The 14,993-nt window shown below is 39.6% G+C and overlaps 1 protein-coding gene across 2 annotated transcripts in view; it reads left to right on the top strand.

The window, feature by feature from the left end:
- SLC24A3 (solute carrier family 24 member 3) overlaps nucleotides 1–14,993 on the top strand; it is a 205,385-nt gene that overhangs the window by 147,397 nt on the left and 42,995 nt on the right. For both annotated transcript variants that reach the window (XM_058178333.1, XM_058178334.1), the window contains exons 4-7: nucleotides 514–588; nucleotides 2,345–2,429; nucleotides 4,971–5,074; nucleotides 11,754–11,828. In XM_058178333.1, the coding sequence (XP_058034316.1) occupies nucleotides 514–588; nucleotides 2,345–2,429; nucleotides 4,971–5,074; nucleotides 11,754–11,828 (339 nt within the window). The remainder of the gene's footprint in view (nucleotides 1–513; nucleotides 589–2,344; nucleotides 2,430–4,970; nucleotides 5,075–11,753; nucleotides 11,829–14,993) is intronic.

The following is a 14,993-nucleotide window of genomic DNA, read 5'->3' as shown; positions in this document are numbered from 1 at the left end:
ATATCTGCTTGGGTTAATAATTCCTGGTTTTTTAGTAGGAAGAGTTGTTCTGTGCAGGGAGTCCTGTTCAGGGAGCTGAAATGTATAATGGAGTTCTCTCAACAACTTCCCTCAATAGTAAGCTAGTTGAGAGAAGTCTATTACACTATGTTCATATTCTTCCTGCAAGAAAACCAGGCATTATTAACCCAATCAACTATGCACCCATCTGCCCTTGTTTGGGGTTAGAAATTGAGTAGGTTTGGACCTTTTCCAATATTTAGGGCATTCCTCAGCTGTAAACTAAGCTGGGAAGATAGAGAAACATCCCAGAGGGTTGCAGTGGGAAACAACTTCTATATTGCTATCAAAGATTCCATATTTTTTTCTGTCTGCCTGTGGTCATAATAAAAAAATTTAATCATATTATCAAGAAAACAAAGTAGACATACCAATGAGTTGAGCTCAATTAAATAGTCTTTCCTCTTTAGTATTTTAAAAAAATTCTCAACGGAATGCTTTTTGTTTATTTAGGCTGTCTACATGTTCTACGCTTTGGCTATTATCTGTGATGATTTCTTTGTTCCTTCATTGGAAAAAATTTGTGAAGTAAGTATCTGTTGAAAATAGTTTTCCATGTTTATTGAAATGTATACATTACCAAGTTTTGCATTTAGTCATATTTAATTTCTTATTTTACATTTTCATGTCTGTAGTAGAGGTTTCCTGAGCATCTGTATGCTTATACCATTTCCTACTATGTACTTCTTTTACCAGTGAGAAACGTAAGGAGAATAGCTTTGACTATTAGTGCTTCCCAAGAAATGTTATTGGTGGTGCTTTGTGGTCTCTGAACATGGAAGTTAAGGCTAATACACATGGGGAAAAATTCTCCATTTTGAGTATGTCTAGTTCCTTGTAAATGTCCCCTAGCATATTAAACTTAAAGGCTGTGCAAGCTTCAGATTCAATTCTGCAACTTGCTTTGTAGCATCTGAAGAATGAATTCAGCACCAGCCAATAATTCATTAAAACACCCATATCTGTTGCCCGAAGCACATGGCTGATATGGAAAAAGACACAGCTGGTTTAATGACCAACAGATGTTACCTTGGCATTTTTGCATGTTACAAGAGAACTTTTCGGCATAATTGATTCTGAAGCACTGCAGAATTCCAGTGAACATATAAAAGAGTAATCCATAAGCGCATGAAGTGCACATTTCCCTATTCTAATTTTTTAAAGTGAAAAACACACATTTTTTTTCTAATTTCCATATTGTTTTATTTGTCCCCTTTCAGGTATTTTTTTCCAAACTGACGTGTTTTTTAAATGGAAAATTACTAAAGTGGCAGAGTACACACAGTATTCCAAACACAGTTATGCTATTAAATGTGTGTAATACTCTTAAAGTACCAGCAGTTCCCTATTTGTTTTTCTCCATGCTCTTTTCAAATAACTGCAGCAGGGAATTAGCTTTTCAAACACTGAAATTGTACAAGAATTGTGATTGTCTATAAAGCCTGACATTAGAAAGTGTTTATAAAAAATATGAGCTACAGTATATCCAACAGTATAATTCTGGCGCAAACAGTTTTAACCGTGTGATATGTTTGTTTGCCCTGATCTGAATTGAATGGTTTAAATTTAAAAAGTCCAATTGGGGAAATTTTCATTTCCCTTATATTTATACAAATATAATTGTATCTTTCTGTATCTTTTTTTGATATCCATGACTATAGGTTGTTGATAACTGCTTAAAAAATACAGTCACATCCAGAATGCATATGCAGGATCATTGTTTAAGGACTATTGCATATTTATAAAATAAATATAATACTGGGCATTTGTACAAACCTTCTGATTACAAAGACTTCGTCACTCCAAACCTAACAAATGCTCAAGATAACTCTAAAACATATAAATTGAAGTTGGTAGGAGCTCCCATTCAATAGGTCAGAGCAAAAATAGAATATTTAGGAAACAGATAAGTGATAACCAAACCAAGCTTCCAACTTCTCAGTCAGTACCAGTACACCTAGCCTAGGCGAAAATGCATACTCAGTCATCAGTCTAGATCTGTGAAATTGATGTTACTGGAAAAGTGCATGAAGGAAGAAAATGGCTCAACCAGTTCTGGAGTTCCGCCCTTGACGAGCCATGCAATGCATCCTTACCCAGGCAGGTATTAGATGCCCTTTGCTTCTCATCTAATATTTGATCAATATGACAGTTGCTTAGATATTTTAACTACAATTTAAATGTGTTTTTAATTTTTGTTATCTCCTTTTATTATGCCTTGAGAAACATTAAGAGGTTTTAAAGTCATATCAGTCAATCAATGATTTTTCCGCTCCCTCCACAGCGCTTGCACCTCAGTGAAGATGTGGCAGGGGCAACATTCATGGCAGCTGGCAGTTCTGCTCCAGAGCTGTTTACATCTGTGATAGGTAACAAAACCACTAACTTCTAACCACTAACATTTGTGAAAATAAGAATTACTATTTATGGCTGTGTTCCTAATCCCCTCCCTCCCTCATTTTCCTGCTGATCGTCCTTTCCTTGAGCCCAGCACAGACGCACAGCCCCAAAATGCTCCATCCGAAGCCTTCAGCCTTGCAATCCTGGATGTGCATTTGTGCTGGGCAGGAGCACACCCACAGATCAGCTGTTTTGAGGAGGTGGAAGGTGTATGGGGCACCTCACTTGGCCTCCTGACCAAGTTGCTGGTATGGTAAGACTGTTCTTGAAGGGGGGTGCAAGGTGCGTGGGGCCTCCTGTTGCTTTTGCAGCCTCAATCAACTGCAAAAGCAGCTGCACTTCTTGGAGGTGGCAGCAGGAGCACATCTGCAGATCAGCTGTTCCACGGACCAAGCTGCTGGTAAGACCATTAGGCAAGGAGATGCGAGGGGCACCTCCCCCCTGCCTCCCAGTACATGGGGGGTGGGAAATAAGACCTCCCCAAAAACAAGACCTGATGCCTTTTTTGGTGGCCCAAAAAGTATAAGACCCAGTCTTATTTTCGGGAAAACACAGTAAGTGTGTCTCTGAAACTAGCTAATGCTAATGGAAGAGAAAACCTTTGTGGCAGAAAAAGTGACAGAATGGTCGCCCTATGCAATGAAGTGGGATCTTGCATGATGCCAGCAACATTCAGACTCTGAAAAATCTATGTAGGGTTATTAGCAGAAGTCTGTGAACCAGGAAAAGTTTCTATTCGGAACAACCGCCAAAATGCCAAAACAGAGGGGCATTAATTAATACATACTCCCATGTTTACAACTGCTAACTCTGCTGTTAGGTTACATTAAAAAGGATGGGAAGAACAGTTCATTAATCAACTGATCATTACTTTGATATGTGGTGTTTGAAATGTGGTGAGAAGCCAGCTAATGAAAGTAGTAGTAACTAACAAAGCACATGCCTCTCATTCATTATGTTCCTGGCATTTCCAGATGGGATGCTGAGTAGCACCTCTGCCTGAAATGCAAGAGAGGTTGAACCGAGCTGGCTTAGAATGCTGCTTTGTTTTATTTTATTGGAGGTAAATGAACTGCATTGAAATGGCAGTTGAATGAGAACAGCGTAAGTATTTTTAATACAAATCATCGGAATATGTAACAGATGGGAAGGCCGGATTGGTTTGGTTGCTACTAAGCAAGAATACAGAGAAAATATTGTACTGTCCGTCACCAGCAGTGTTCTGAAAGAGGGAACTCTTATATTCCAGCATCTGATTTCGGGAAGGATGGATCAGGTGAGGGGAACTCAGCTCTTCTAGTCTTTCTCACAGTAGATTTGACTGGAGCATCTTCTGTGTGGTCACAAAGAGAGAGAAGCCAGAGCAGCAGGCAGGGCTGTTAGACGCCTTTATGGAATGTTTGCACAGGACTCCTTGCCAGATCTCCTGCCAGGCAGGGAGCAGCGCACTTTGGCGGGGGTCCTTGCTGTAACGAAGTATGCAGTTAGAACAACCTGTCCAGCATTCTTAGGTCTATACCAAAACTTGTTGCTCATGTCAATCAAAAGTGCAGTTTAAAAAATGTGAGACTTTACACCTCTGATGCTGTATCATGTATACATTTATATGTAGAAAACAGAATAATTTCATTTACCAGAATGATTTCATTTACGCATTGCAGCTTTTCCTGAATATATTTCCAGTACCACCCAAATCTGATAAGTCCTTTACATATTATTATATTCAAGGTGAAAACGTGATACAAATAGTCCTTTCGTTTCATGACAGCTCAAAGTTACAGCAGCCTGGGGAAAAAAGTGATAGATAATCTATCCTCAAAGTTACAACCATCATACCAACCTGCCATGGTCACGTAATCACAATTTGGGTGCTCGCATTTATGAACAGTTGCAGCTTCCTCTAGTCATGAAATTGCAGTTTGTGACCTTCCCAGCCAGTTTCCAACAAGCAATGTCAATTGGCGAAGTGGATTGGCTTAACAGTTGCCTGATTCACTTAACAAATGCTGTAAAATTGGTTGTAAAATCAAGTCCAATCATGTGATAAATTACTTTACAATTGCAACAATTTAATGACAGAAATTCCAGTCCCAATTATAATAATAAGTTGAGGACTACCTGTAGACTGAATATAAGGAAAGTCACATTTTAAGAGCTTATTTGCAAGAATGGCTGGGAGCAGGATTTATTCCCCCTAACTTTGCCTCATCTATCTGGTTAAAAATACACATGGAAGTTTATTTCACCATCTTACTTTGAGACATATGTTGTGGCTCTGTGGGTTTTGAATAAATGTTAAGAAATCTTTGCATAAATGTTGTTGTAATTCACTTTATCATGCAAAAACCACATCTGGCTGCATTTGTAATTCTGCATATGTTCTCTGCTTTAATCAGAGTTTAAAGATTATGCAATTTTTATTCTGCAGTTCAACTCTGCATAGTTCTAATTCATGATCAGAAATTTTGTCTGCCTTTTGATAACACATTGAAATTATCCCCCATCCCCAGGTGTGTTTATCACAAAAGGAGATGTAGGTGTTGGAACCATTGTTGGCTCTGCAGTATTCAACATCCTGTGCATAATTGGGGTTTGTGGCCTATTTGCAGGACAGGTAAGGTAATTCATAGAATTCAAAAACATTTCTAAAACTTCTTTTAACCTGTACAGAATGAGAATGCGTTCAAAAATCACTTGTCCCTGATCTCTCTGTTGCACATGTCCCAGGGCAGCACAGCAGCGGCATCTCCACCAAGGGCCACCCGCCCACCCACTGGCCAGGCTGGGCTAGACGCCGACCTTGGAAGGCAAGCGGGTGTGGGGGACCGCAAAGAAGCAGGCAAGCATGGCAGGGCTGCGGGGAAGGGAGTAGGTTGCTTGCTCCCTTCCCTGTAGCCCTGCCATGCTTGCCTGCCTTCCACGTGGCCTTCCGCTTACCTGCCTTCACAAGCTGGCCACCGGGAAGCCAAGAAGGCAACAAGGAAGGCAGGCAAGCATGGCAGGGCTACGGGCCGCAGGGAAGGGAGTAGGGGAGGCAGGCTGGGATGGTGTGGGGGTGCAGGGGCAGCTAGGTAGGCCGCGACTCGCAGATTTAGCTGGCAGGCAGATCAGGGCCACTCAGTTGGGGCACAGTGCTTCAGGCAAGCAAGCTGCAAACGAGGACCCATGCAGTAGAAGTGAGGAGTGACCGGGTGGAGGGGGGTGGGGTGAGCGAGAGTTGGGTAGCCAGGGTCAGTGAGCGGGGAGCGGTTCGGGGGCATGGCCAGCCAGCAATCACTACCTGTTCCGCGTCCTAGCCCAAATTATCGCTACCGGTCCTTGCGAGCCAGTAGCAACCCACTACTGCAGTACAAGTATTATTTATAGAAGTAGATTCCTGAGTTTCAGGAATACTTTAGTTTAAGGATTTGATTTTCACAATTATTTGAAAGTGAAACTTAAAATACCACACATGCCATTCAATACCACAATGCTATTCACCATTGCTAAGGGCATTTTTGAAGGTAGCAAACCACTTTCACATTGCTGCCATTAAAACTATGTGAATATATCCATATAGTTATCTGTAAGAGGATGGGTAACCTTTTGTTCACATATTTGCCTATCTTTGGATCAATATATGCTAATATAAGTAAAAAACTTCTTTTCCTTATCCATTGCTGAAATAATTAGTTGAGAGAATATGAAGAGAATTTCCATAAAATTGATTTTGGGATAATGAAAATGCTACAAGATTTAGCCTAAAACAAAAACCTTACTGAATTCCATTCAGCGTCTTTTCAAGTAGCAAGGAATGCAGAAATCCTATAGGAATGCAATAGCAAGTTTCTTTTAAGTACAATAAGAGATCACTAGAATTTTTTTTAATGAATCAATGTAATAGAAACTTTTAAAGCATCACCTAAAGAAATGCCAGACCCCGGACTCTTTTGCAAGATGACTCTTTCTTGAAGTCAGCTACAGGAAGAGTCATGCTAGAAGAAATCTGAATGGCCCCAAATTCTATTGACTTTCTATAAGATGCTAAAGACCTTGGTTTACCCTCAGGCATTTGGGCAGGATCCTAAGTAAACTCCAGCATTTTTTTACTATGGATTTGCCAGATGGAAGAATCTATTTGAACTTCTGATATATTGTATATTGTATATTGACCCTTGTTTTAATTCTTTTTTTTTTAACTTATTTGAGATTGTTACTGTTTGGGAATTTTAATGCACTGTCAACCACTCAAAGCGGCAGTAGCAGGATGAATAAATAACTAAATATACATATATATATATTCAAGCTCTCTATATTATAGTCCAAAATAGTTGTGGGTCTTCGCCATAGTGAAAGGTGCTTCTTTTAAGTATTTGAATACCAAACTATTTAGCACATTACAGATAATTTCCAGTTTCTTGAATTGTGGTTGGAAGCTAATTCTATCCGACTCCAGAAGGTAAAATTCTGACAATCATATTTTCAATTGACTTTTGAAACTAGACCCATATATAATGCATTATAGTAATTTGGTCAGGAGATTAGTGAAGCATGAAGCATTATGCCATATTTAGTGGCTATTACAGTACTATCTGTCTAGTTAATGATTAATACAGGGAAGGGAATTAAATTCAGGAGAAAATGTATTAATACTCAATTTTTCTATTTGTATTGCTGTTCCATTCATCCTAACAAAATGTGGCACCGGAATATTTGTTCAGACTAGATGAGGAGCCACTCAAAATCAACAAGGATTTCTTATTTGGTAGATGTCTCCTTGTAATATACCTTCTTTAGAATCAAACTCCTATTTTTTTAAAAAAAGAAAAAATAGCTAGTCCAGCAAATATGTAGCAAAAGTTGATGGGTTAGTTCTCCTGATAGCATCAACTCCTATAAAAAAAATTAAGTATTATGGAAAAATTTTAAAATACATGTAGTATTTTAAACGATAAAAAGGATTTGCAGCCTAAGTGAAGCATGGGGATGGATAGATGTGCGGTTTTTTTAGTTAAATTCTTAAACGGGAGAAACTGAGGTCTACTATAAGGGAATTTCTCAGTGGAATTTTCTTTACATTTTATATTTCTTTTCACACTTAGTTTTCCCCGTTTGCTGCTGATAAAGCTATACCTTGTTGGAGAGATAGTTGCTTGTTCGTGTGTTCATGCAGAGAGTAGCAGTTACATAACCAGGATAATAAAGGAAACTCTTATAAATGGCATTAGATGGTAATGTAAATGGCATTTGAAACTAAAATAATCCCAATCAGACCATTCAAGAAAGATCATTTATGCAACACACTGCCTTTTGCATCATCACAGCAATTACGCAAGAGTAATTTTGCAATAACCATGTACCAATTTCATACCTGATTTTAGATAAAGCACTTTTTAAACAACTCCTATCTTTTAACATCTTCTGTTTGGCTCTGGAAGTAATAGCAGTCACTTGAGTCCTATAAACAAATACTTTGGAATGAATAATCCATTTGAAGCTTTCCATATGTTTATTTTAGCAACTGGAAACCTCATTTCGTCTCAGTATTTTCATATCCCAAAAGCCTTTGTATCACATAATCACAGTCACCATCTTTACTTTTTGTCCTACTCGGTGGGCACCCCTGAACTTTTGGAGTATACAGGCAACCTATATCTTTTTAAAGGTGAAACAGAAGGTAATTAAGATCTGTTCATGCCCAGCTGACAGATAATCAACATAGAGGAGGTACAAGGCTAAAGGGGAAGAGAGCTTGCAGTGCTGCTGCTGTCAGCTGGACTATTTCTGAACAAAGATTGAATGCACTGTACATTTGTTCAAAAATAGCCTGCTGAGAGATAGAGGTAAGGAAGGGCTTTTGGGATGAAATGGAAAGAGGTAATAGGTAGCAAGCAGACAGACTGTTATTGACAGTCAAAAAGTGGCCAGCAGAAATTGGACAGATACCATCCCACAGCATCCCCTGAACAGATTAGCAATCCTATTATCAGGAAAGCATGCCATATCATACTCAAAAATACTGTGTTGAAACCAGAGTACTTAAAGGCCATGTGAGTTGCCTCAGTTATGAGCTAGGCATGAGAGGATGACATGGTATCAGCTGTAGTTAGGATCAAGGAAGAGCCCTCACATTATTCCCAATAGCAATTTTATCTGGGGTGAAATGTAAAATTTGTTACTACGGGTTATGTGGGCATGGCTTGGTGGGGAGGGTAATGTGACTGGGTGGGTGTGGCCAACTTTTTTTTTTTACTTTTAAAAGCATTTTTTTTACAACTTCTTTGGCCGAAGAGGTTGTAGAAAAAATGCTTTTAAAGGGTTCTGACGATCCCAGCTGAGTTGCGTGGTGTCCAGAACCCTTTAAAAGCATTTTTACAACCTCTTCAGCCGAAGAGGTTGTAGAAAAAATGCTTTTAAAAGGTTCTGACAATCCCAGCTCAGCTGCGCAATCATCAGAGGCTTTTTGTTTTACTTTTAAAAGCACTTTTTCGGCCAAAGAAAAAATGCTTTTAAGAGTAAAAAAAAACAAAACCCCACCTCTGATGATCGCGCGACTCAGTTGGGCATGGCGCCTGGGCAGGGATTTTTGCTACCGGTTCTCCGAACCACCCCGTCGTCATCACTACCAGATCAGGTGATCTGGTCCGAACCGGGAACATTTCACCCCTGAGTTATATCCATAAAGTATTGTTAGAACCAAAGAGCACTAACTCTTGCAAAGCACTAAGCCATTCCAGGTCTTGCAAATGAAGTACTAATTTTATGTAAAAGAAATGAAATATTTAACAACACAGAAATAGACAGTGAAGGATCCACAACTACAGCTGGTTTGCCCAACAGAATATCCTCCCTGATTTTAATCTGAAGATTATGGGTCATATAAACTTTATCAAACTAAACTGTCATATAAGAAAGAAATCTTATAGATGGCTAGATGCATAGTTGGGTGACTAGTTAGTTAGGATATACCCTGGCTGATGGGGTGGGAGTTCTGCCCAATTTATTTGTGTCAAATATTCTTTGAGCAGCAATAATTCAAATGCTGCTTCTCTTCTCTAGTTCTGCATTTTACCAGGTACAAGTAATTCAAATGGCTTCAGTCTTTGATCTCTTTTATCATGATTGTTTACATGAACTTGCTGTCCTGTAAAATGATTTTGGGTGTGATTGTTTTGGTACAAAATACTCTCTGAAAAAGTTTGCAGCATATGATGTACTAAATACACTAGATGTTGTAAATAATGCACGGTTATTTTAAATAATAAATAATATAGTCTTTATTCATACCACTAAATAAACTTAAAGGAATATCTTGTTGTATGGAATCGGAATTCTACAGCTAGTGTGAAATATATTACCACCAGTAGTGGGTTTCAAATTTTTTTACTACTGGTTCTGTGGGTGTGGCTTGATGGGCATGGCAGGGGAAGGATACTGTAAAATCTCTATTCCCTCCCTAATCCTGGGGAAGATTACTGCAAAATCCCCATTTCCTCCCCATCTGCTGGAACTTGGGAGGCAGAGAATAGATGGGGGTGGAGCCAGTCAAAATTTTTACTACCAGTTCTCTGAACTACCCAAAATTTCTGCTACCGGTTCTCAGAACTGGTCAGAACCTGCAGAAACCCACCTCTTATTACCACCGAACTGACTTGAAACATCCTAGTATTGTAACCCACGGAGTAATTTGGAATTTGATGACAATAACTCAAGCCTCACCTTAATGCAGTGGCAAAATGAGACAGCAATGGGTCAATAAGAGACCTGTGTTGATAAAATGAATCAAATCTCTTCAGATTGCAAATCAGTGGTATTCATATTTTGGAAAGCTTGCTTTTATGACGAATCAAAACATTTATTAGCATAATAAGGAGTGAATTGGAAACACATGATTTCTTTATATATTGTGTTTTTTGAGCTTGTGTGAATCTATATCAATCAGCATTCAAAAATGGGATTTTGTCGTCTCAATGCTTAAACATATATAGATTAGTTTCTTAGAGGAAAAATTGTTCCTCTTTTCTAGCATTAAAGAAGGAAAAGCACAGGAATCTACTGGGGTCAATTTTCAATTTTCACTAAAACCAAGATGCCAGCAGCAATAATAAATCTGTTACTAATGATCATAAATCTCTTTCTGATTGCTGGCATAATCATTTCCTCCCCACCCCCCATAAATGTTCATACATGTTCATAAGTGATCTCTTGGTCCACATCCAAGGTCAGATTCAAAAATAGTTTGACACATACTTGGTATGGGATAGTCTGCCCTGACTTGTTCCCACTTCTGGAACATGGTTTCAGGAAAAAAGAATTCTCTTCTTGCTGTGAGGATTCTCAGAAAAACCCATCCCTTTCAGAGGCATGTGTTTCCCTCCTGAAAGCTGAGCCATTGTTCAAGCCCCCAAACTAGAGAAACCAGCCCCCAGTAAATAACTGTGGTGGGTCTACTCCAAGCCTGAAGAAAGGTAGAACAGACCAACCCATTTGCACAGGGAAGGAGGGGGTAATATTTCTCTGCCAGTGCCTCATCTTGTTGCTCTCCTGCCCCCTCTTTTACACAACAGTCATTTTGGTATCTCCCAAGCCAAACTGACAAACTAGCCTCAGTCAGCAAGACCTGTCATAGACACCTCATTCAGCAGGTTTACTGAATGCAAAAGAACCAGAATTCCCAGAGCAAGCCCTGCAAATACTGCGATCTGCTTCTCCCTAGTCTCTCTAGCTGACTGCTCGGCTGCCTTGTCAGTGCCCCAGAGCCCATTTGCCTACCCATCCCAAAGGCTCACTCATTGTCTAATTAAAAGGGTTACTTTTAAAAGGGTTACCAGTATCCTTTCCACCAATATTTTATACAACCAATGTCAATCCCTGCCACCTTTGTGTGTGTGTGTGTGTGTGTGTGAGAGAGAGAGAGAGAGAGTGTGTGTGTGTTTGTGTTGCAGAGCCATCATTTGCAGTGGAGCAATGCTCTGGAATTCAACATTGGGGAAGGTTTTGAATCAAGACAGAGCAGGGTAGAACCTGCTTCAGAAAAGTAAAAATCTGGCTTAAATTGCCTTGATTCACTTTAAATTCAAACTAAATCACAAATCAGAGAACTAATCTCTCATTGTGTGGAACTAGGTATTTTTTCCTTGAGGTAACCTTGGGTTTCAAAACTGCAACATTTTCAGATCTCTCATAGTGAATAATTGTATATGGGAAACAGCACCCAAACTTCTAAATTATTCTAAAAGCCCTTTCTTGCTATTTGTTTTTGATGCAAAGTTTGTGCTCAGCAATTCATTTTCTTTTTGCTTTTTTCCCCTCAGATAGTTGTACTGTCTTCTTGGAGCCTCTTGAGAGACTCAGTGTATTATACCTGCTCCGTTGCTGCACTTATTTTGGTAAGTACTAAGTGGTTATTCTCCTAAATAAAGGTTTTGGTTATGTAAGTGCGCTTGTCATACTGACCTAGCCAATCAAATTTTGGTTTGCATTTGTGTATATGCCCAGTTTGCCTAGCTCCATGATGACACAGGTGGCACACAGAGCCATATTGGTGAGCACGCAAGCGTTGCCTTAGCTCACTTCCGACACGCATGCATGTGCTGTCCAGCTGATTTTCAGGCCTTCCAGACCCATTGGAAATTGGGAAACAGGCTGTTTCTGGCCTCCGGGGTGGTGGGGAAGGCCCGTTTTTCAGTCTCGCCAGGCTCCAGAGGCTTTCTAAGAACCTGGGGAGGGCGAAAACTGCCTTCTCCACCCCCACCCGGGAGACCCTCTGGAGGCCAGAAATGCCTGTTTGCTGACTTCGGCTGGGACTGGAAGGCCCATTTTTCATTCTTGACCAGAAGTCAGCAAATGGGCCATTTCCAGCCTCTGGAGGGCCTCTGGGGGTGGGGAAGGCCATTTTTGCCCTCCACACGCTCCTAGAAAGACTCTGGAGCCTGAGGAGGGCAAAAAATGGGCCTACTGGGCCCACCATGCCATCACGTGCCAAAAGCGGGGGGAGCGCGGGGCGGTCATGCCCACATGCATGGGGGGGCGCATTGAATTATGGGTGTGGGCACACACACACGACACCCCACAACACCCCACCCCACCCCACCCCCACGTGATTCTCGCTTTTGGCACATGATGGCAAAAAGGTTAGCCATCACTGGCCTAGCTAATTTATGATAAGGTATATTGTACAAATCCACAACTGAATTAGCCATGGTTAATTTGGCCTTGGGTAAGAATGTGATGTGAACGCAGTCTTTGACTGCCCTTAACAAACAAAAGAGTGTTGATCTTCCTATTTTGTAAGGTTTTAGTAATGAGAGATGTTTTAATATAGTGATTGTTTTGCTCTTCTGGACATTCCATTTAATTAAATACAAGTCACACTCCTTAACAATTTCAGGCTTTACTTTAATGACTCTTTAGATTTTGTCCATTGAGATCTGAAAAAGCTTGTTTCAAAATTTTAGACTGTGAGGCTTCAGCTTTAGATAGCCACAGCTGTATTGAACACAACAATTTTTAGTATTTAAAGCAAATGCTATACATTCTGAAGTCTTGAAACATATGTTGTCATTCAGAAAATATGTCTTAATAACTGAACGTTGACATAAAATTTGTTTTGTGAACTGCCAAGATGTTATTTTGTGCTATTTACAAAAAGCATAGTTGTTATCCCTTCTTTCCATCTTTAGATGTTTATTTCCTGTTATATTTTATTTATTTAGCCTATTTATGCCAGCTGCAATTTTCAGTCTTTCAGCAGTTTACAGTAATTACAAGAAAAGCAAGCATTTAAATAAAATATCCACAGTAGGAACTAAAATAATAAATGTCATGAAAACAATCCCATTGGGTGACATCAATAAACTCTTTGGATTAACTCAGTTTTCTGGAGGCCTGAAAGGCCAAGATTGAGATATCTTTTCAGATGCACTGTGTGTCTCAGGGGATCTGCTTGAATTTATGAAGACAGAAATCATACTTGTGCATGACCTTAGTCATCAGTATGTTCTATAACAATGGCTCTAAAATGGTAGCCTAAAAACATTGATGTACTGATGTACTTTCAAGTAGAGCTACAATTCTGGGCTGCAAAAATTCTGGATTAATGCTCATTGATGGCAAAAAAAAATGTCTATTTATCTCTTTGTTGCTATTTAGTGGCAATCATGATTTTTGCAAGCCACATCTGGTAGCCATGCTAAACCTCTGGCAATCCATAAATTCTTGGCTTCCATTACATGAGCTTTTTATGTAAAGAAATTCAACATATTGTTACTACAGTGAGCAGCACTACCTGGTACAACTAACATATTCTCATGATTTCAGCTGGGTTGAAAATCTATAGACAACTCCCTGAAAGTCAAATTCCTCTCATAGAATATTGTAAAAGTAAAAGAGATTATTTTATATTGCATGATTCTGTATCATTTATTATCTGACCTGGGATTAATAATATCTTGAGATTCCAAGAAAGCCAGTGCAAGAGTTTGTGAGGCAGGTGAAAAAGTTAATGTGGCACATAATGTAATAGAATACTGGTTGTGCATTAAATATAGGGATCATTACTTACTCTCATTCCTTCAAGATCTGAGAAATTGGAATTCTGAAAGTAAAATGAATTTCTTCTAACAAGGTACCAATCCCCACCTACCAGTGAGTAGCATTTTTGCAAGGAAAAAGGGATAGTACAATCTGCCAGACATTACATATTATATAGCACAGGGGTGAAATCTAAAAAATTTCCCTACCGGTTCTGTGGGCGTGGCTTAAATAGTGGTCAGGTGACTGGGTGGGCATGGCCAATAACAATAAATAATAAAAATAATAAAGTACACAAAACAATAAGAGGTACCAAAAACCAACTTTCACACTTTATACACACACAACATAACACAAAACAACACAATTGACTCACACACAATGTAAACGCAGCTGCACTTCACCCAAAATGGTCCCTGTAGTAGGAACCTCACACAGCCACAAAAAGCTCAAAAACCAAGTTTCACAATTTACACACACACAACACAACACAACACAACAGACTGACACACACACACAAAATGCCACATGCAGCTTTGTGAGATTTTGTATGTTTGTGTAGTTAGAGTGAAACACTACAGAAACACACCAAATCTCAGAAAGCTGCACAAATATTTTATTTTATTTTATTTATATTTTTAGATAAAAGCAGTTAAATTTAAAACTTCCTTAACTTTAAATTGCTATGTCTAAAAAAAAAATAAAACTCCTTAAGAAAACCCCAATTAACTATTTTTTTAAAGCTCCCCCCCTTACTTACCCAATTTAAGGGACAAGGCAGGCAGATTGAGTTGCTCGCTGATACAATTGATTGCAGCAGCCGAAGCAAAGAAAGGCAGCGAGCGAGCCCAAAAGAAGCAGCAAGCTGCCAAGTACACAAGTGGGGACCGGGCGATTGGGTAGGCATGGGCAGGGGAGGCAGGGATTTTTGCTACCGGTTCTCTGAACTGCCCGCCCCCATCGCTACCGGATCTCACAATCCGGTCCGAACCGGGAGCATTTCACCCCTGATATAGCTCCGA

Source organism: Ahaetulla prasina, chromosome 3 (genome assembly GCF_028640845.1).
Source record: "Ahaetulla prasina isolate Xishuangbanna chromosome 3, ASM2864084v1, whole genome shotgun sequence".
Taxonomy (NCBI): Eukaryota; Metazoa; Chordata; class Lepidosauria; order Squamata; family Colubridae; genus Ahaetulla; species Ahaetulla prasina.
This window is presented reverse-complemented; position numbering and strand designations above follow the sequence as displayed.